The sequence below is a fragment of the Pezoporus flaviventris genome, unplaced genomic scaffold (genome assembly GCF_033815535.1).
Source record: "Pezoporus flaviventris isolate CSIRO_AGI_PZ_B2104156 unplaced genomic scaffold, CSIRO_AGI_Pfla_v1 ptg000029l, whole genome shotgun sequence".
Classification (NCBI taxonomy): domain Eukaryota; kingdom Metazoa; phylum Chordata; class Aves; order Psittaciformes; family Psittacidae; genus Pezoporus; species Pezoporus flaviventris.
In genome coordinates, this window is record NW_026892577.1 from 2,220,581 (window position 1) to 2,243,396 (window position 22,816).

At 41.3% G+C, this 22,816-nt stretch overlaps 1 protein-coding gene across 3 annotated transcripts; it reads left to right on the forward strand.

Moving 5' to 3' along the window:
• The first annotated feature begins 1,323 nt into the window (after nucleotides 1–1,323).
• TIAL1 (TIA1 cytotoxic granule associated RNA binding protein like 1) lies at nucleotides 1,324–22,583 on the forward strand. Of its 3 annotated transcripts, none has more exons than XM_061458617.1 (12): nucleotides 1,324–1,611; nucleotides 8,528–8,624; nucleotides 11,953–12,102; nucleotides 12,420–12,474; nucleotides 12,775–12,862; nucleotides 14,706–14,781; nucleotides 18,223–18,331; nucleotides 18,614–18,709; nucleotides 18,796–18,880; nucleotides 19,173–19,296; nucleotides 19,757–19,896; nucleotides 20,948–22,583. In XM_061458617.1, the coding sequence occupies exons 1-12, from the start codon at nucleotides 1,583–1,585 to the stop codon at nucleotides 21,063–21,065; spliced, it is 1,167 nt and encodes a 388-aa protein (XP_061314601.1). In that variant the 5' UTR covers nucleotides 1,324–1,582; the 3' UTR covers nucleotides 21,066–22,583. The 3 variants fall into 3 exon arrangements, with proteins under 3 accessions (XP_061314601.1, XP_061314602.1, XP_061314603.1); XM_061458618.1 differs by having other exon boundaries at nucleotides 1,326–1,611; nucleotides 12,004–12,102; XM_061458619.1 differs by lacking the exons at nucleotides 1,324–1,611; nucleotides 8,528–8,624; nucleotides 11,953–12,102; nucleotides 12,420–12,474; nucleotides 12,775–12,862 and adding an exon at nucleotides 14,162–14,235.
• Nucleotides 22,584–22,816: the final 233 nt, after the last annotated feature.

A 22,816-nucleotide genomic window follows, 5' to 3' on the forward strand; every position in this document is an offset into this window, starting at 1 on the left:
AGATAAATCAAGAGGCTAGTCCAAAGCAGTTCCTCTGCTGGGGTCTATAGATAATGAGAACTGTGTGCAGGGAGTGTTGTTGCACCACCAGCTGCCCACTGGGGAACTCTTTGGGATCAGCCATGCAGCCAGTTTACCCACGGAAGAGTGCACTCATGCAAGCCATTAGCAGCCAGTTTCTGCAGGAGAACATTCTGGGAAATGGTGTCAAAGGCTTTACTAAAGTCCAGGTCAACAACATCCACAGCCTTTCCCTCATCCAGTAAGGAGGTCATCCTGTCACAGCAGGAGATCAGGTTAGTCAAGCAGGACCTGCCTTTCATAACCCATGCTGACTGGGCCTGATCACCTGGTTGTCCTGTGTGTATATGCAGCAGGGACACCTTCCACTAGAGCAGCTTGCTCCAAGCCCGTGTCCAACCTGGCCTTGAACACTGCCAGGGATGGGGCAGCCACAGCTTCTCTGGGCACCCTGTGCCAGCGCCTCAGCACCCTCACAGGGAAGAGCTTCTGCCTAAGAGCTCATCTCAGTCTCCCCTCTGGCAGGTTAAAGCCATTCCCCTTGGCCTGTCCCTACAGCCCCTCTCCAGGTTTCCTGCAGCCCCTTTAGGCACTGGAGCTGCTCTCAGGTCTCCCCTTCAGGAGCCTTCTCTTCTCCAGGCTGCCCCAGCCCAGCTCTCTCAGCCTGGCTCCAGAGCAGAGCTGCTCCAGCCCTCGCAGCATCTCCGTGCCCTCCTCTGCCCATTCAACACATTCTAGCACAAATCAACTCCCCTCAGGCAAGCACACGACAACAACTGTTTACAGGATGAGCCCCCGAGCAGTACCAGACCGCTTTATCCCTCATTTATGCACAAACCACCACAACACTTCTGCCTTTGAGCGCCAGAAACCGGACCGAAACCCCGGCGGTCTGTGGCTCAAACCGGGCTTTACCCGGCTCCTGACGCCCGGCGTTAGCGGCTCCCCGCAGCCTGAGGCCGGGCCCGGCGCCGTGGGGAGGCAGCGGCCCGCACAAGCGAATCTTCCCGGGCTGATGGCGGCCAATCGGCACCGCCCGGGCTCGGCCCCCGCGGCGGGAGGGCCCGGTGTCCGCCTTCCGGCCCGGGCCGCCTTCCGGCCCGCTGCCGCCAGGCCTGCCGGGAGCGGTAGTTCCGTCCCGGCTCCCCGTCCCTGTGCCGGCGGGGCGGTGCTCGGCCGCAGGACTACAGCCCCCAGAGGGCGGGCGGGCCCCGCGGGCCGTCCCGCCGCTTTATCCCCGCCAGCGCCTACGATCCCCATCGCGCTCCGCGGCGCGGCGGTGGGGACCGGGAAAGAGAATCCGTCCCGAGAGGGAGCGGGGCCGGCGGGGCGCGGCTGCGCAGAGTGCGGCTTCCTGAGTGTCTGGTGGCGGGCGGCCATTTTGTGGTGTTTCTTGCCTCTCAGGTTCGGGGCTGCCGGATCGGGACCTGGCGAGGGGTCGAGACGGAGCGGGGGGAGCCGGGGCCCTCACCCTTACCTTCCCTTCGCCTCCCTGCGCGGCGGAGCCCCCCTCTCGGGCGCTGCCCCCGGCTGCGGCTGAGAGCGGCGCTCGCCCACCATTATGGAAGACGACGGGCAACCCAGGACCCTGTGAGTGGGGAGGGGACCGCGGGCGAGCCGCGGGGGCTCGGGGAGTGGGGAGGGAGCCCCTGCGGGCCTGGTGCGGAGGGGGCCGGGCCGGCGGCGGGGCGAGGTGAGGCGGGCAGGGGGATGCGCTCCCGGAGGCGTGCGTGGCAGGGCCGCGGTGGGGGCGGGGAGGCGCGGGCCGGGCGGGTGTGTGGAGAGGAGCGGGGCCGGGCGGCGCGGGGGTCCCGAGGCGGTGGGGAGCGGGGCCGGGGAGCACAGGCCCGGAGAGCGGGGAGGAGAGGGCGCGGGTTCGCGTTGCACCGATTGAGGGCGAAAACGGCGGGGAGCGGAGGTGCCGCCGCCGCGGTGGAGGCCGAGGGGACTCCGGGTTTAACCGGTTCCGTGCCCGATGCGGGGGGGACCCTGCCTGGCTGTGGGTATGAGCTTCTCACGGGGCCGGGCCGCCTGTCCTCTGGTCCCCCGTTCGCAGCGGTCCAGGCGATAGGAAAGTTCTTTGTGTTCTCCGTGCGGTGGGTGGGATGGGGAGCGCCGTGAAACGAGACTCTCCATGGCGGGCAGATAGGAAGAACTGCTTTTCCGTCCGGTGTTTGATGGTGTGGTTCTGTAGCAGCCTCTTGGGCCCTGGCAGCAGGAATAACTGGATGTTGGCCGTGTCTCCCTAGGCAGAGTTTGATCATTTAGTAGCTGTCATCTGTTTTCTGTTTCAAACTATACATTTGAGGGGTTTTTCTGGTCGCTGTTCAGCTCTTTTCAACTCTGCAGGTATGGGTTTGACGAGTTTTCTTTGTCCTGTTGACTTATAGCAGGGGAGCTTTTATGTGTGGTCAGGCGCTTGAGAGCACTTAATTCTGTTGTTGGCCATTTTAAGGAGTTCATAGAGCCTCAGTTGCCAGAGGATGTTATGTGCTTTGAGCAGCTGTGGTAGCTCAGGCTGTCCATGTCAGGCAGCCCCAACAGTACAATGTTCAGGCTGCCCGTAAGAGAAACACAGTTCAGGGCAGTGCAGATGAAACCTTTGTCTATTTAGTTTTGGGGACAGTAGCCTTCAGGAAGGCTTCCAAAGATAGTTTGGATTGAAGGCCACTTTAAAGGAACTACGGAAGCAGAGTGAAATATCCCTGTAGTTTGTTCCTACTTCCAAAATGATGACTTGGCATTTAAGACTTTTCGAGGCGATTTGTGTGTTTTCTCCTTCCTGTGTCTGCAGAAGTTACTTTAACTTGTTTACAGTGTAGTATAAGTACTTAATTAGCCCTTGCTGCCCGAGGTTCGTAGTTTAAATAAGCATATGTTAAATGCTTTTTGCATTAACTACCCAAATGCTTGGCCTTGATAGTGGATGTAGTTTTCAGTGTTGCTTTAGAATAAGAAGAGATAAAAGGACAAAGTTTTACTGTTTTTTTTCTTTTGCTTTCATGTTCTTTTCCTGACAGGCTTTCCCCCTTGTTTTTTAAGTAAGTGCTATATCTAGACTAAGTTTTAAATGTTCTTCTCTATCTAGACTAAGTAGTAGAATGCTCTTTCACTGCTAGCAAGTTTTGGTGCTACACTGGGAGTAGGTTCGATGACCTGACTTAGCCCACTTAGTCACTGATAAGGGAAGAATCCCATCTGTACTAAGATGCATGAAATAATATCTCCCCATCTGCCCAAGATATTTTATTGCACAGTGTGAGACTGTTTAATTTGTCAAACTAATAAACAGCCATGCATTCGTTTCCTAGTAGTTTTGTAGTAACCGCACTCATGCAGGGTTCCTTTCCTGTCATTATTTGAGGGCTTTTTTTTTCATAGAACACAAAGATTCCTCTGTAGCGTTTCTTACATCTTCCTCTTGTCCCTGCTTTTATGTGGAATACCTTTAAATGCAGAACTGCAAGTTGTGTTTTAAAGATTATTATCCTGGGTAATACTTTTCAGGTAGAGGAGTTGCAATCTCTGATATGAATACAACTCACTAGCCCCCATGACCAGCGAATAATGTTGTAAGTTGAACTCCTTGGTTTTGTTTGTGTTTTTATGAGGTGGGAATTAAGTGAAGAGCAGAGTGTTTCAGTAGCTGTTTGACCATATGCATAAGGGCTTGGTTGATAGTTTAAGTGATACTTTATGAGTGTCTTCAGTGTTTCCTTTATTCCCTCAAGAAAGAAAAAGTAAACTTGTAGGTTATAAAGGAATTTTCTTTTTGAATACATAAGGGTGTCCCTGCCCGTGGCAGGGGGATTGGAACTAGATGATCTTAAGGTCCTTTCCAACCCTAACTGTTCTGTGATTTTAAAAGAACAAAGGCCTCACCCAACTACTGTTCACTGAACATTTATACCCATCTTCAATACCTCAGGAACAATAATTGTTTCCATTTGTGGTACTTGCAGGACTGTTATGTTGGTTTCCATCATGATGGGTCAGTCATGAACCTCTAAGAATTCAAAATATTTTCTGAAGCTTAATATAGAAAACAGGCATAATTTGCATGTTTATTTCCCACATTTCATAACTAGCAGCCCTGTGTAGAAATGTGAGAATAACATTCAGCATCTTCTGCCCAAAAGTTTTCCTTACTGCTCTGAACAACTTGAAGATAACTTGAGAAAGGGGGAGGCCTTTTTGTAGGATTTGTCACAGCCCTTGATTTGTATGGGATATAGAACATTCACAACATGTATTTTTTCAGCTGGTCCTAAAATGAACTGTGGGTGTTTGATTTTTTTCAGAGGTTTTTTTTTTTTATCTAGGACACTTAAACTCTGTTTTCTGTGAGTACCGTTCCATCACAAGCTGTATCAAAGTCCTGTTCTACTTTTAAGGTGGAAACCAAGCCACCAGAAGCCTTGTGTGTTGCTGATGTTACCAGCTCTTGCTGATAACTGGAGTAAAAGTTCCAAATCTGTGTGTTCTTCTTACTAATGGTTTTAGGAAAGCTTCATGAACAGGCCCAGAGTACCTGTAAGTTGTTGTATCATTAGTGGCGTATTTGAAGTGTTGCGGGATGTGAAGAGGGTGCAGAAGTAAGACTTCAGTTGTGAACCAGGAGCAGGATTCCTTTCTCTTGGTCTTTTCAGCTCAGTTCTGTTGTAGAGGAACATAGTCTGCTAGTAGAGTCTACAGAGTGGATTTTTCTTGGTATCGTTTTGTTTCTAGCAGCTCAGTAGCACTAGACAGAGATGCTATTTCTATGGGCTTTTCACCACATCAGTTACTGCATTGCTTATCATACTTTCTTCATTTAAATACGGAATCTGTCTCTTCTTTCATGTTGTCTGTGTGAATATGAAAACATATTTACTATCTTTCCACTAAATAGTATGTAGGGGAAGTTTTGTGGACCTAAACTAGTGGCTGCAAATCATAGAATCATAGAACAGCTTGGGTTGGAAAGGACCTTAAGATCATTCAGTTCCAACCCCCCTGCCATGGGCAGGGACACCTCACACTAAACCATGGCACCCAAGGCTTCGTCCAGCCTGGCCTTGAACACTGCCAGGGATGGAGCATTCACAATGGGACGTTTAAATGTCCCTTTCTTCCCTACCTAAAATACAATAAAATCCTGTTTACCTTCACAAAGAGGACTTTTCTGTTCAAGCCAGAATTTAATTTGAAAACTCATTACTTGCTGATACGTGCTTCATTTATTCTTTAGATAATTCTGCAAGATCTCTGAATTTCAAATACAGTTTTATTCTTTGTGTTGTTAGCAGCATTCAATAGTGTAATATCAGGAGATCTATATATAGAGAGAGAGATACATATATGGTTTGGGTTTTATTTTGTATTTGCTTATTAATTGGTATTTAAGTGCTTCAGACTTGCAGAGGGAAACAAACCGTATTGCCTGTATGCAAAAAGCCACAACTTTTGCTGCCCTGTCCCATTAAGCAAGACAACAGCCTAGAAAAGTATATAGTAAGTGTTTCTTCTCTGTTGGGTTTTGCCATTTTTAAAAGTTCGAGTAATACATCCTCTAGAATGTTAAGGAAAAGATTAAGTTACTGCACACAAGCATGTTCAAAGGCAATGTGTTTTCTTCAGGTGTGCTGCTGTTTACTTTGATTTTGTGAAGTAGAATAGAAAATATTGTGTTGTTATATATAATGTCTAAACTGAGCTAGAAAGGGGAAAACTGGGTGCATAAATAGGCTGGCCATGGGTAGTTGGTGATTAGCATCAGCTGGGGGGAGTTTTGTGTTTCCAGAATGGCAAGCTTTCTGTTCCTAGTGTGTTGAATCTATTTCTTATTTATGTAGTATTCAGACATTATGCACTGAAGATGTTTGTATGTTTTTAAGTCTCCTTTAACTGTACTCAAGGAGGTGACATTACTGCAACCTGCTTTACTTCAAGACGTGAAAGTAGTCGTCAAACCTTACCTTTTAGTGTATTGTTCCCAATTTGTCAAGTTTTGTATTCCCATAGTTTAAATGCAGTTCAAGGGATCTGGGGCTCTGTGGATGTTGTCCTTGTTACAGGAACCTTTTATTATGTATTACTCAAGTTTCAGAATATTAGCAACTTGTGAAAGGTATTAATGCCTTCTGACTGTGGTAATACTAAACATCAAGGCTGTATTTATCATATGTATTTAGAGCATTACTGGACCAGTAGGACTTTCCATCCCGTTTGAATCTGGTAATCAGGTGATGCAGAATTACATTGCTGATTTTTATGAAGAGGTGACTTGGTTTATAGCCAAGGTTTATGATGCAGTGTTCTCACAGCTATCTTAATGAAAACATAGTGGTATTGGAAGTCCACCTAGGATTTCTTCTAGCAGGTAGTGGCATTTGGTTAGTTGAATAGATTTCTGAGGAATGGCTTTTCCTTTTTTTATTGTCAGACCAAGAGGAATATTTCAGCTTGCTTTTCAGGGGTTTTGCATTTCCAAAGTACATAGTAGTATTATGCAGAAGAGGCTGAGATTTTGGGTTTCTGGGGTGTTAACTGTGTTCCACATCTGAGTTTGCACTAGAAATAATGTTAGTAGGACTTCACTGTACTTAATTTCATGTCACTGCTACTGTACAGGTGCTTATATCGGTATGTTAAGGTGTGGTGTTAACTAATACTATTCTACAACATACAAATTAAAATAGCGCCTAGTGATAAGTTCACAGCAGTCCTGACATTTTATGTGGGAATTCCTGCTGGTAGTTGTATTTTCCCTCTGATTTTAGTAGCATCTTCAGAGGTTAATGTTTCCATTTAAAACTAATAGTGATTTACGATTTGATCTTGGTGAATGATTAACAAAAAATGAGTTAAGGTTTTGGAACAAAGGTGTAGATAAATATTTAACTGCTAAGATTTCAGAATAGAGAATTGAAAAGTCAGTGAGATGGGCAGTTTGTTCTGTAATGGGTCTTAGAAATCTGTAGGTTTTAGTTTCTTTACTGAAATCCTTCATAACAACACAGGCTGAGAATGCATCTTCTGTTAATGACTCCTATAATTCAAATGTATTTAGTAAGTAATGAGTACATGAAAGTTTTTAATGGCTGTTTCTAATATTCGGATGATGTGATGCATGAGAAACTCACTCTGGATCTTGTGTAGCATTTAAGTTCTGGCTGAGGAAGTGCAGAACTGTTTCATAGCTGTTGAAATAATTACAACATAGAGAAAACCCTGTTGATATCATTCTGTAGTATTCACATAGGGTCCATTTGGATTTTGCCAAAGCTAGATGAAAGTCCAGTTGTCAAGCCTAGAATTGGCTTTTCAGAAATGGGAAAGGGATACCCATGAAGGAAAAGCATGCACTTACATGTCTTTACCCAAAAGAAATTGGCTTATGCATAGGCTAAGAAATGCTAGTTTACGTTTATATTCCCTGAAGTGTATTAACAGCTCAGACTGACTTTAGTTTATTGTATTGTGACATTCAGAGTAAAATGAATAAAATGTATATTGTTTCAACAGCTGAATCATTAAAGTTCTGCTCATGTTACTGATTGCATTTGAATCCTTGGTGTCTTGACAGGTTTACTTGTAAAGATAATGAATGTCCCTGTGCTGTGACTCTGAGTTCTGGTGCTTTGACAAGCCTTTCTCTTAACTGATCGCTTTGCTTACAGTTTGATTACAAATTACTCACTTAAAAGTAGTTCAATTTTGCATTCATGACTCTTCTCAGCCATCCCTATGACCTCATTTTACTTCTTGCTAGTGTAAAACATAGCAGAGTATCTAGAAGTAGTTTTCGAGCTCTGCTATTGGGTTTCTCGCTATCTGGATAAATATAGGGCTCTGTGTAAACTAGACAGGTATTTTAAAACTTGAGTTGTTTCTAAGGTTTTATAAATAAATCAGGAAGTATGGGTGATGTTAAGATAACACTGCCAAAACTTTGGGGTGTTTTACAGAGTGGTAGCTGTGGAGATAAACTCTGTGCAGAGTATTCCTATGGCACAGTGTTGCATGAATTGCCTGTTGGCAAGTGGGCTGCTTTCCCAAATGCTCAGGAAAACAAAGTTGGAGCTGGAAGGCAGCACAGTTCTGTCTGATAGCTATTACAGGAGTAATAGGAGTTCGGTGTGGGTTTGTACCCAAATTCAGAAGTAGTCTGGATTAGATGCTCTGTGGGAAGTGAAACTTAAAACGTCTTTTCCTAGTTGTTTGCTTGTTCTTGAGCAATGTTCTTCATGCTTCTGATATTTCTGATACTGGCACTAGATATCTATGTCCACTATTATGTCTGAATCAAGCTTCATGTTCCCAGTTGTGTGGGCAACTTCAGAAACCACAGGAGTGCTGAATTAAAACTGTATCATGACATAATTTGTAAATAGTATCTTTAAGATACGTAGGATGTTTAAAGGGAGATGTTTCATAGTCATTTAAGAGTTTAAAATCATAATGACATGTGAAAAAGATGAAAACATGTGGTTTAAAATCCTGTTTTATTTGTTTCCTTGTGTAGCTATGTAGGAAACCTCTCCAGAGATGTGACTGAAGTTCTTATACTTCAGTTATTCAGCCAGATTGGACCATGCAAAAGCTGTAAAATGATAACAGAGGTAAGGCCACTTCCAGGGGGGTAGCAAATATAATGTAAGTGATGATAAGTTATGCACATAAATGGAGTTGGGGCTTCTTTTGCCATTCCTGATAGTGGGGTTTTAGGTTGATTGCTCTTGGCTTTGGGGATAACTTTTTGCAGAAGAGACCTGTTGTTGTGCAGAGTCCTGTACTTCTCCCTGTAGCCCTGACATACCCTTCACCAGCTGATGATGAGATTCCACCTTCTTTAGAAGGTTGTAACCCCTTCTTTTCAGAATCCCATTGTGATGATCAGAAACCTCATTGTTTCAAGTGTTATTCATGGCTATTTTGTACATTTTTTTACTTTATTTGAACATGAGCCTCAGTAATTCTTTTTCCTCTTGACTAAATGCTGCTTCAATATGGATGAAAAGTCCAAAATCCTTCAAAACAAGCTGTGCTCTTCCTGAGTCACTTCTGTGCCAGTGCAAACAGCTTTTGTCTGCATTGCTCTGTTCTTAAATGATTTTTTTCTTGAAACAAAGTGACAGAATTCCCATAGTATCCCAGACAAGGTCTTTTGTACAAAATAGCGGTAAGTATTAATACTTTCTTCTGACCGTTGCAAATGCTCCGATACCTTTAGGATTGGTTCCATTTCCACAATCTCGTTGACACATCCTAAGCAATTTCTTTATCCCTAATATTTTTCCTTCCTTGTGCATTTATAACTGATAAACTTCTGGCAAAGACTGATCAGAACTTTTGCTGGGTTCAGTCTTTGGTTCGTCAGCTCTGGTTTTCTCTATGCTCTTCCTACTTCTGCTTATGCTTGTTACTAACCTGTGATTACAGATTTCCTGAGTACAGTCGCATTACTTTTTTTGGCCAGGATTGTTAATGAAGGTGTTAAAAGGCAAGTCTGGAAAGCAGACTTGTTTAGGGACACTCCTAGGAACTCCTCTGTGGTCTTCTTTTCCTCTCAATGTGACACACTGCTTTTTTGGGGGGTGGTTTTAGTGGCTTCTTATCCATCTGATGCTTGTTTAGTCTCTCTCTTGTCTTCACTGATCATTCCCCATTAATTAAAACCTTCTAGTGGAGATAGGAGCCACATACTCTACAGGTTTATTGAAGGAAGGTGACTAAACAGAATAGAGCACAATTGTTTGTTTTTTTTCTCTGAAGAAACAGCTTTGATTGTCATAGGCTCATTAGAAATAAGGTACTGCAGCTCCAGCCTTCATCGATTGAGAGATGTTAGCATTAGTGTGACTTCTTGAGAACAAGATGAGAAGTTCCAACACTCTTTTTCCTTGATTTAGACTTTATGGTTTTAGGATTTTACATAACCATACAAATAACAAGTGAGGCATCTTTCTGAACTGAGGAGCTAAACAAAAAGCTACTCACAGCTATATTCAGTCATCTGGAGGTGAACACATTGAGCTGACCTAATCCCCTGTCACTGAGCAGTCAGCAAGTGCGAGTTGGATTTTAGACTGGAACTGGCCTGCAGCTACAGCACTTCTGTCAAAGTACCTGTCCATGCTGTCCATCCTCCTAATCAGTGTTGTCACCTTCTCATAGGCACCGAGTTGCGTTTAAGTGGTTCTTACCTGTCTTGTTACTGCCACCATCAGTCAAGTTTATACCTGAATGCTTTAAAAACTTCTGTGATTTTGTTTCCTTCCTCTCTTCAGCCAGATGTATCAACTGTTTGATCACTGTCTCTTAAATTTGTACAGTATATGACATGAACATGTCAAGTGTTTAGAGATTTGAAGTGGTTATTTTGGAGGTATATAATACCTCTTCATGCTACTTACGCCACCCTGGGTATCTCAAACTCCTCAGGATCTGGGTATCTGCGAAAGAGGATCTTTTCATGTTCAGACAACTTCTTAGTGGTAGAGAAGGCCTCTCCACAGTCTAAAAGTAAATTCTACTTCAGCTGAAGCACAGACTGCACTCATCTGCTAAGTCCTCATCTTGTTTTCATTGTAGCAGGAAGGTAGTATGGGGAGAGGAGTGAATTAAGGATCACTGTTTTGAGGCATCTGGGGTGAATGTGCTCTTAAAGCATTTCGTGGCTGTTGTGACTTAAAGTTTTTTACGATCTCAGGCATATTTTCTTTGTCTGCTCATTTTGCATCATTTAGAGACTCCTTGTACTGACTGTTTAGAAGGATGCCTTCAGACTGCTTGGTCATTTTGAGTATAAAAAGGCCTTGTGATCAGTTCAGCTGTGAGATCTTAACTTCCTTGTTCAGGTGTGGACAGAACTACTGAAGATGTACAATCCAGTTTAATGGGGCAGAATTAGATTTTTTTTGTCTATATAAGTATGTGTGAATTTCCAGAAGTTAAATAATAAAACTGTCAAAGGCCTGCTCCCAACTTGAGTTAGAGCCCTCTACCTAACCCTGAGGGGTGTTGTCATGCAAGAATACTGGTGCCAAAGCAGTTTCTTTACATGCTAGACCCTTCCCTGTCCATGCAAGAAATAATTGGTTTAATTCAGTAGTGTTTGTCATCTCCTGGTCTGTGCACATGCAGAGCACTTAGTGTAGATAAGTACTAAGAGTAGTTAGTGTAGATATTCTGGTGCAAGGCTATAGGTTTTGTACTCATTACATCCTTTAGGCAAATTAAATCCAATGGCATTCTAATCATCATTTCTACTTGATCAGTTTTATGTTCTTTGCTCTTAATAGTTTGGTACATTTAATACTTCAGTGAGTTTTGTTTGTCAATTACTATGTTTAAAGGTGTTTTTTTAGGCCATCTTACAAAACCAGGTTGTACCCCAGATTTAAGAGTAACAATCAATTGATATCTTTCCCCCCTCCCCCAGTCAGACTGTTTTGAGTTCTTTTAAACGGATGTTTCCCCATTGCTGGGTATAACATTTTTCATATGAGACTGAGAAGATGCAACTCCTCGGTTGCATTCTGGCTGTGATTTTTAGGCAAATACAAGGAAAGACTTCTTAAGTAGGAGGAGAGAGAAAATTGGCCATAACGTATCTGGGGAACAAACCTTTTAAGCTTTGAGTGTATGTATGAGTCAGAAGACCGTATTTGTTCTTCTTTCCATTCTTCCCTTTCCCACCTCCCCTTTCATCCAGTCTGCAGATCACATTTCTGGTTAGTTGAATTATTCTTAGTGTAAGAAACCTGAAGTACTGAGCCCTCACAGAAAATACACTATACTTCAGACATTACTAGACCTTTAATAAAAGTCCATCTTAATAATTCTTGCATTTAAGTGTAATGTCAAAGGCTATTTCATAAATCTAATGCAAATCATTTTTAAAGTTTCTAACTATAAGTAATATATTTTCCTGGATTTTCTTCTCAGCAACCCGATAGCAGAAGGGTCAACTCTTCTGTTGGATTTTCTGTTTTGCAGCATACAAGCAATGACCCTTATTGCTTTGTGGAATTTTATGAACACAGAGATGCAGCTGCTGCATTAGCTGCTATGAATGGGAGAAAAATTTTGGGGAAGGTAAGTTGCTTACATTGGAATCTTAGATTTAAGGACTCTTAAATCTTAGATTTAAGGTTTGTGTAAAAGCTGTTCATAAAACTGTGGGATGTTCATTTTCTTGAAGTTGTTTCTCAAGTTTAATATTTTAGATTAATGAAATACTGATTTGGAAAAGTCAGTCCTGTTTAGGAAACATACTGTTTGTGATGTTCTGACTAGGACAGTGTTTTATACTGAGTGATGACTTGTAGACATTGTTGTAACCCACCCTTGAATGAACTTATAAAAATGTAAGGATTTTGTGAATTCATACTAAATCTTATGCTTATTTTCAGGAGGTCAAAGTAAACTGGGCAACAACACCAAGTAGCCAGAAAAAGGATACATCCAGTAAGTAAAGTAATGCCACAGTATCACTTCTACACAAATTCTTCACATTGTGGTAATAATTTGTCATAAATACATTTAAACATAACTTTTCTCCTTCCCATCTTGTGTTTAATAGAAGTTTGCAAACTAATTCTTCTGTTTCTGCTTTACAACTGGGGAAACTGGAGTGGACAGATTAAATTGCTGCTGCTCATCCAATGGAATCGTGGTTCCCAGTGCTGTGTGCAGAGCATCACTTTCTCAGGAGTTGACACTGTAGATAGCAGTTAAATATTTGATAAGTAAATTATTTATTTTCAGATCACTTCCATGTGTTCGTTGGGGATTTAAGTCCAGAAATAACAACAGAAGACATCAAGTCAGCATTTGCTCCCTTTGGTAAAATATCGTAAGTATCATCATAAACATTTCCAATATCGGTTAGAAAATGACAGTGAAAATATGTTTGAGTTGAAATGTTAGTTCTTGTTTTTAGATGATTTTCTGATGTTGATTTCCTTATGTTGGGTGGGCAGTAAAGAAGGGGTTATTGTTTCATCTTAATATCTATCATGATTGCAAATACAGTAATGTAATTGTGCTCTGGTTTTGCTGAAAGCAGTGTGCTTTTAACCTAATTTATATGCTAATGTCCTTCAGCTTCTTATTAATTCTTAATTACTGTTCCTAAGTGTGACTTTTTGTTGTTTAGAATGTGTACAGAGTAGTGACTTGATAACTGGTATATGTTGCATCTTTGGTGTATTGTGTATGCATTCATACTGCGTTTCATAGGCAGTAAACTGGGTAATTGGAATATAACTTAATGAAGCAGCTAATTGAATAACTTGTGATGAACATGTTAAAAAAAGCTAATAATGAAAATGAAATCTGCTTTTGGGGGATGATAACGGGTTGAATTAAGATTATAATATTGAAATGAAAAAATGGTGGATTTACAATATGTGCATATTTCTGCCAGTTAAGAGAAGGTTACTTTAAACTTCTCATAGATAATTGAGGTGATCCTAAATCACCTGGTGTTTTAATGGAACACATTAAACATGACAAGCATCCTTGTGAGTGCTAAAGTATGTGTGTCCTTAAGAGTACATGAAGTTGCACATGAAGGTTTGCAGGGCTATAGTTCTAAGAGCAAAATGCTGAGTTTTCTCTTGTTCTGTACATTTTGAAATGAAATCATAAATCTTATTTCTTACCTCTTGCTATTTTGTTTACTTTGCTTTTTGTCTCTTAATGTGGTAAGTAAGTACTGTTTTAAAAATGGGGTTTTAAAGAGAATAATTCAGGTTTCTGTTTTCTCAATCTATATTTATACCTGAGACCTGCAGTTTTTCTTAAGTCCAAGTCACAATTAAAAGTAATAGCATTCTGGTTATTTTGCAGAATTGCTCATAAGAATGGACAGGATCTTGAAGGCTAACTGCAAGGAACTGTGCACACTGGAACTCAGTTGTAGATTTTTTCTCATTTCTATTTATTCTTATTATACATTATTTATATATACATATTTTAGTATTTACATTTTAACATTCTATATTCAGTGCAGTTCTATATTTCCAATCATTTTAACTTACTCACTAAAATTTCTGTGTAAATTTGTTGTTTTCGTACTGGTGTGCTTAGCATTGTTGTTAGTTTTATTCTCCTTTTCTTTAAATATCTGAAAATGTCAATTTTTCAAAATTTACAGCTCCCCAAACTCCAAAATGATGCTAGAGAATTGACCAAGAAAAATAAAGAAATCTGTTAACAGGCCATGTATGCCTTTTAATTCCTATTTTTTCCTCTTTTTCCATTTTTTTAATATTTCATATATTTGGTATCGGTAGGCAGAAGACCTTTAACTATTTAGAGAATGCATGGTAACTTAGCTAGAATTGTTACAGTAATTTCTAGAACAGTAAACCTTAGAGGACCCTAGCCAATAGAATACTAGAAAAGGAAACGTTGTCTCTCTTTATGCTGCCCAATTTGAGCATTCTAGTCCTAGCCAGCATAGGTTATGTGGTTAGGTTGCATGTTTATTACATGTTATTTTTTTTTGTCCTACTGCTTTTTTCTAACAGGTAAAGAAGCAATAGGGAGAGTTCAGGAATGAATTGTAGTTGTAGGGCTAACTGAATTGCTAAGACAAAATTATGCTCACGATACAGTGTGTGTGGTTCCTTTTAGTTTTTATTTTGCAGGTTATTAATATTGCCCTCATATAGCTGTGCTTCTCTTCACAGGGATGCACGGGTAGTTAAAGATATGGCAACTGGAAAGTCAAAAGGCTATGGTTTTGTATCTTTTTATAACAAACTGGTGAGTAAGCACAGTGTCCACTGAAAATCATTGCCTGTTTTCTCCTTGTAGCTTTGCCTTTTTGTTTATATGTTCACTGTGTATCAGGCTTTCCCAAGGGAAATAAATTTGCATGTACGGGAAAAACGTACTTTAGTCAAAAGGTTTTGTTATCTGTGGTTAAGGATTGAAACAACTCAGATGACAGCAATGCCGTGAGAACATTATGAAAGATTCCTTGATGTAGCAAGCTTGTTTGGGTGAGTTAGGGTAGGTCAGCTCAGCCTGTGGAACTGTCTCTCCTACAGCGAGCTGGGTGCCTGGTCTGATCAGCAGTGCTTTGGGCCTCTTAGCTGAGGCACCACGCCAGGTGCCTGTGTTAAGGTAGGAGCTCCCCTGCAGAATGATGTCTTAGAGCTGTCAGCAGCACAGTGCCATGCTACATGGCAGGGTTTGGTCACCGTGAGGGTGCTGAGGCGCTGGCACAGGATGCCCAGAGAAGCTGTGGCTGCCCCTTCCCTGGCAGTGTTCAAGGCCAGGTTGGACACAGGGGCTTGGAGCAAGCTGCTCTAGTGGAAGGTGTCCCTGCCTGTGACAGGGGGTTGGAACTGGATCAGCTTTAGGGTCCCTTCCAGTCCAAAGCATTCTGTGATTTGCCAGGTTTAGGTTTGTGCCAAAGCTCAGTCTTTGTACTGTACTGTACTGTAAAGTACAGCCAGGTTTACTTCCTTGAGCTCTGCATCTTCATAAAGCTGTTGGTTGGTCCTTCACTTTAGTTCTTATTTTGGACTCTTAAAATGGGTCTTTGTATTGAGTGATTCTCAGCTAAGAGCTGATTCTGTACTACTAGAGCATTTGCTTCTGCATATTGTAAAACTGAAGGTTGTTCTTGGTTTTGTGTTGGATGGTCTTACGTGACGGATGGACTTACATGATGGATGATGTTATGCATGCTTAGGAAGAAATACTTTTAACAAGGGACTAGTCCCCCTTACTGATACTGATGTTAAAGGTGTTATTTGTAGAGTTTAATCAACGTAGTAGTGATAAAAATAGTGCTATTATCTATAAACAACAAATCTGTTTTCTGTTAACAACAAATCTATCTATTGACTTGACAAGTAATCCTTAGTAATTTGGAAATTAAATGTCAAACAGCATGAGAAACTTGTGAAAATTGATAGGAGAATTGAGCTGTGTGTATTCAGAGGTACATATGGGCAATGTGTGGAAACTATAAACCATTTTCCTTAAATACTTTGCTTAGGAAAACCACACACAGTTAAGGATTTGGGGTGTATAAGCCTGTTTGTGTGGTCAGAAGTCCTATGTGTTAAGATGACTTCTATCTTCTGTCACAGTTATCTGGAGATGAATCAGAGGATAAGTTGGAATTTCTTGTCTTCAGATTTGCAAACGCCAGAAGACATTATGATTGAATGCCTTTATTTAGTGTATTTTTCCACTTGGGCTTGGTTTATTTTGTGTTGCAGCTGGAATAGACAAGAGAAATCTTATTTCCTTGTACCCCTCTTCCCTTATCGTATGATTGTGCTTGGTTTCTGTGACTGTAGGGCAAATGTAACAGTCATATGGAATGCAAGTTGCTGAGTTCTTTTCAGTCTGAGCCATAAAACCTGCAAATTAAAATCTGTATTAATTCTGCAAAATTAATCATAGAATCCCAGAATGGTTTGGGTTGGAAAGGACCTTAAGCTTATCCAGTTCCAACCCCCCTGCCACGCTAAACCATGTCACCCAAGGCTCTGTCTAGCCTGGCCTTGAACACTGCCAGGGATGGAGCATTTGCTGCTTCTCTGGGCATCCTGTTCCAGTGCCTCATCACCCTCACAGTAAAGAACTTCTTCCTTACATTTAACCTAAATGGCTAAATTCTAAATGTCATACTAAAAAGTGCCTGTAAAACTTGTCCTGATTGCTGTTCATTCAAACTGCAGCCGTACCTCGGTGGTTGTGGCACCATCATCCTGAGCTGGCAGTTGAAGGCCTATTTTTCAGACTGTATTGATGTCCTGCTAGGTTTGGGGAAGTGGGATGTGTTCCCAGATTGCAGGTCTCTAGCCTGAGGTCCAAGTGCACGCCACATGGTGAACTGGAGCAGTTACAGTATGGGCTCGTTCCATTTGTGTCATTGCAGTGACCCTCAAGGCTGGCAGCAAGGTTCATTAGAGGTAGTTGTCTTTCCTAGTCAGTTTGTAATTTAATCATGTTTTGGGAGTGAGGGTGTTTGAGTGAGGTTTTTGTTTATTGTCTAGTGGTTTTAGTCTTATCAGTCATTTTGTAACTTCTTTATTCTGTTTATGTATTGTCTTAAAAATGAGCACCCTCTGTAATTAATACTTAGGAGGATTGAGGTTCTGAGTGACGAGTTACAGATGAAAGCTATAGCTGGGAGCCTTCAGTGTGAGGCAGGACAGTGCTAGCTGCTCCCTGTTACCTCGTCCATGTGTTCTCTTTCTTCCATGTACTTGGTGTTCTCTTTCTTAAGCTTTGTGCCCTTGGGAAAGCATTTCAAACATATGTACCATTTGCTCTGCCTCTCTTCTTTCAGAGCAAGTGGAGAAAAAATTGCTATGTGGAAGTGTTAGCAAAGTTACCCCATGCTTACTAAATGCTTCTGCTTACAGTGTGAACTTTAAAGATTGTCTTCTAATTCATGCTCGAGATAGAAGTTAAGCCATGTGGGCCCTGGACTCACTTTTATGTCTGTTCATGACCTTACAAAGCAGTCTGAGCTCAGACATGTCTTGCGTGTCTCCAGAGGGCAGAAGAGAGGATGGGACAGGGGGTGTGTGTGCAAGTAATAAATAAAAGCAATGTGCTCAATCTGTTTTGTATCTCAGCGTTACAGACTCTGAAAAACCACATGCAGATTGTGCTGTACAATGTCTTTTGCAGACACGTACTTCAGGGTATAAATGGTACTTGAGCTACAGCAGAGAAACTTTTCACTAAGTGATTCTGACAATTTTAAATGTCTTGCCTTTCTTTTGATCATTAAATATACTTTTGTGTGTTGTATTTTTAATAGTCATTGGCAAAACAAGTTGATTTTTCAATAGTTAAATGATAGTTGTTTTATTTTAGTAATTGCTTCTGGCATCTATATGACCTTTGTGCTTTTTGAGGTAGCCTTCAGATATTCTAATACAGATGGAGGTTGTGTACAGGTAGTATATGTATGACTGTAGTTGGCTTCTAACCTATGTGTAGAAAATGAGGATGGGAGGAAGGTTTTACCAGCTCACTTGAGGACCTTCTCTGATGGGCCTCAAGTTATTTTATTTTTGTCTGCTTGCTGTGGTTGCTCAGAATTTCATATGCTTTTTAGTACTGTTACTGTTGTCAACAGAATTAACTGCCAACCAAGTCTGTCTTGGAAGTAGACTTGTATGTACTACTTGTTTGGGTGTGTTACAGTCTCCATTTTAATCTCTTTAGGATGCAGAAAATGCTATTGTACACATGGGAGGCCAGTGGTTGGGAGGCCGTCAGATCAGAACTAACTGGGCAACGCGGAAACCACCAGCCCCCAAAAATACACAAGAAAGTAAGACTCTGCTCTGTTGTGTTTGCTATCTTGCGTGGCACTGTTCAGTGGAGGAATGAAACATAGTGTTGCCAAAATCATGTCAATTATGTATCTAGGTTGGCTTCCAGATCTCAAAGGATAGTGTTTTTCTTGTATATTAGAGTAATAGCAGTGCTGGTCTGTCATAAAATATTGAATGTGTGTGTTTAAATGTGTAATTCATCCTTGTGTATGAGGTAAGTATCTGAGGCTCTGGTTACTGATAGCCTACTGCTTAAAACCAGTCTTCTCTCTTTATAGATAATACAAAACAGTTGAGATTTGAAGATGTAGTAAATCAGTCAAGTCCAAAAAATTGTACTGTGTACTGTGGAGGAATCGCCTCTGGGCTAACAGGTAGGATTTGTTCTGTTGCTGTTGGTATTACTGAAGCTTTCTGGCCACCAGGATGGTTACTAACCCAAAAATGTTGTGTGTTGTAGATCAACTTATGAGACAGACTTTTTCCCCATTCGGACAGATAATGGAAATAAGGGTGTTTCCAGAAAAAGGTTACTCATTTGTCAGGTATGGAGAGAGAAAAACAAAATCTGTTGTTTTATTTGTGTAATAATGTATCATCTTTATGTAATTTTGCTTGGCTGAGCTTCTGCTGCTACATTTAAAGCTCTCACCATATGTTCATTGAAAAATTTGGAACCTTAAAAAGTGGCCACCAATCTTCCTACCTGGAAAGATGAATATCTGTGAAAGCAGATCTTTTTCTCTGGATATCCTGGATGTATGGATGGAGGCACTGCTTTTTAACAAGGTGAAAGTACTGTGAAGCGTAACATGAGTTTGTTTTTACATCCTTCAGATTTTCAACCCATGAAAGTGCAGCACACGCTATTGTTTCAGTTAATGGAACCACAATTGAAGGACATGTTGTTAAATGTTATTGGGGTAAAGAATCCCCTGATATGACTAAAAACTTCCAACAGGTAACTGCACTTTTACCTTTTCATTGTATTACAAAAGCAATCGTATATATACCTGTCATACCTTCCCAGCTATGATAGCTGAATTTTGTGCTGGAGTTCTTATGAAATTCAATGTTCTGTCTCAGTTATGTTCCAGTTGTTCATCAAATTGGGCTAGTGATTTTGATGGAATATCTGTTACTGTCTTCTGGATATGATTCAAGATAGGGAGAAACTTTGAGGTAATTCTGATTCTTGCTAGTTCACTAACTGCAGCCAAGGCGACTATCCATCCAAATATTCGTTTGGTATTTCAAACACACAAAGACGTGTTTCAGTCACAGTGATGTCTTATTTTGCTGATCTCCATTGCTCCTTTTAGTCCTGCAATTGATAGCACCCAAAATTTTGCCTTCAGCAGCACAAAGGGAACATAATCCATCTCTAGAACCTTAAGTACTGTGAATTATTCTCTCCTTAGGTGGATTACAGCCAGTGGGGGCAATGGAGCCAAGTATATGGAAATCCACAGCAGTATGGGCAATATATGGCTAACGGGTGGCAAGTACCATCATATGGAATGTATGGCCAAGCATGGAATCAACAGGGTTTTGGAGTAGAGTGAGTAATTGTATTTAATTCTTTTAGACTATTCCAAGAATGTTAGGTCTGAGTTTCAGATTTAGTTGTTTCAAGGACTGAACAAGGTTTCAAGCCTTAGGTGGACTCTTGGGTGCTTAAAGCTGATGTTTAATGATTTCCATGGACCAAATAAAGGGGTGAGTCACTCTGACTTGCACTCACTCACATGCTTTATGTGTATAAGTGTTTTGAGACGGAAGGCACAGAGACCTTCTCCAGCAGCAGTGTCGGGTAGCGGTCTTGTCTGATGCCTGAACATCTTCTGGACTCTGACTTAAGGTGGTGAATACTGGAGGGTCTGAGATAGGGAGCCCAGGTATTGCCTAAAGGGTTCACAGCCCTGGAGAGCAGCAGCTACCTGTGGACATTTTAACTTCTTTCAGATTCAGAATTTGTTCTTAAAAAGGTTATGACACTTTCAAGAATCACATGTTGTAGCACTTAACCTGCATTTTTCGTTAAAGATAGGAAGAAATTGGTGTGTTTTGGTATGAATAGTTCATTCATTCATTGAACGGTATGAGTGTTCAATGTGGAGAAGAGAAGGCTCAGAGGAGACCTCAGAGCAGCCCCTAATGTCTAAAGGGGCTACAAGAAACCTGGAGAGGGGCTTTGGACAAGGGCCTGTAGGAACAGGCCAAGGGGAATGGCTTTAACCTGCCAGAGGGGAGACTGAGATGAGCTCTTAGGCAGAAGCTCTTCCCTGTGAGGGTGCTGAGGCGCTGGCACAGGGTGCCCAGAGAAGCTGTGGCTGCCCCATCCCTGGCAGTGTTGAAGGCCAGGTTGGACACAGGGGCTTGGAGCAAGCTGCTCTAGTGGAAGGTGTCCCTGCCTGTGTCAGGGGGCTGGAACTGGATGAGCTTTAAGGTCCCTTCCAACACACACCATTCCATGATTCTGTGAATAGTAGTATAGGAAGTGTGATATAGGTTTTTTTTTTTCTTGGTCTCTTGCCTTGTAGATAACTTGACTAGCTTGCATGATGAAGTTTTTCCCTTTCCTGTTTTTAACCATCCTGTTTCTTTTTAAGCCAATCTCCATCTGCTGCCTGGATGGGTGGATTTGGTGCTCAGCCTCCCCAGGGACAAGGTGCTCCTGTAATACCTAACCAAGCTGGATATGGTATGGCAAGCTACCAAACACAGTGAGCTGGGACTCTGTTTAAAAGTGTGTATTTCATGATAGGCTGCAGTTTCCAGTGACATTCTGAAGACTGGAATGTAGACAATGGAAAAAAGAAAAAAGAAAATATTTATTTTAAAAATGGAAATGTTTGGAACCTTTAGCACAGCTTTGCTTTGGTGAAGGACACAAATGTCTTCTAGTTCTGCCTTTTAAAGTTTTTTGTTCATGATGGAGATGAACATGTTTTTCTTTGTGTACAAAAATGAAAAATAAAGTCAATAAAGACAATTCTGACTACAAATTTTGATATAGTAGGGGAGATGGCTAATGGATCTGATCTTTTAGGTTACCATTCCATTCTATCTTTTTTTTTCTTGTGTGTGTTCTGTCTTCAGTGTTTTACATCACTGTGCTTTTTAAGAGAGAGGACGTTGCAAAACGGCGAGTTGCTTTTAGTCGAACACGCCTCCTGAAATAAACTGTGGACCAGTCATTCCAGCCAAGAAGACAGTATTGATTTTCCCAGTACCTATGGGCAGAGCTCAGAAAGGATGTGTAGGGCTTGAAGGAACTTTTTAAAAGATACGTTTAATTTTTCTAAGTTCATAAAGAGTCTGATACAAAGAATAGGTCAGCCTAAAGTGAAAACCAGTACTGTCTGAGGAACGTCACATCACTTTTACAGTCCACATTCAGGCCCACGTGAAACCTTTTCAGGGCTGGTTTTCTTCTTAAGACTGTAGGAATTTGCTTTTAATTTTGAGAAGTAAAAGGCTTTTGCAAGTATGTTGTTTGTATCAAAGCAGACACTCGTACTTGGGCTTTTCCATCAAGTTTGAAGGCTGCACATTGTAAATATTTCATAATGACAGTGTTTCAAAAGCATGCTCAAACATAGAAGTAGCAATGTAATTATTCAAAGTAATACTTAATATACTCTACTGCTTTCAAGGCAGTAGATTGACAAGAATGTGCAAGACTGACATTTCCAAAGTTGGCTATTATGTAAAGTTACATAAAGAACTATAACAAAGAGCCTTAATTTTAATTTCATAAATCTTTAATGCATCACCTTTTTTGTCATTAGAAATACCAGTTTTTTGCTTTACATTATTTGGTATGTAAATACCTTGGTTAACAACCTTGTAAAACCTATTTCAAGGTTCTTCTAAGTTGTATAGTATCTTGAGTGTTTTGAAAAAACCTGGATGTTTTTTAAGTCTAGAAATATTTTGCCCAAGAATTTTTTAACAAGATTGTTAAAAACATCTTATTTTAGAGACTATTCAATGTGCCATTTTGGTAAATGGAGATGCAGTTGAACCAGTACACTGAGTTGTGACTTATTTTTAATTCCAGTTTTTTGTCTTGCTGGGTGGTTTGCATGTGATGAACCTGTACAGAGGCTGGGTTGTTTGTGTACCGAGTGTGTAAATGGATAAATCATGAAGATGTTTAAATGGTATACTTGGGTTCTTTCTGAATTATTTTCTGGATACATTGATATAAACTGCCTCAATAAATTTGAAGTTGAAAATGAATGTAAGTTAGATACAAGTACTGTGTCTTACCTGTGACAGCTAGGGGGTGCAGATGGTCCAGCTGTGTACCAGCTGCAGAGGCAGGCACAGTTCAAAAAGCAACTCTAGGATTTGCAGTGGTAGTTCAGTGAAACCAACCTGCATTTTAACAGGGGCAGAATGTTTGGTTTTAGAGGTGATAGTTGTAAATGAGTGTCTGAGGAGCTGTACATTGTTTCTTGCCATGCAGGTGG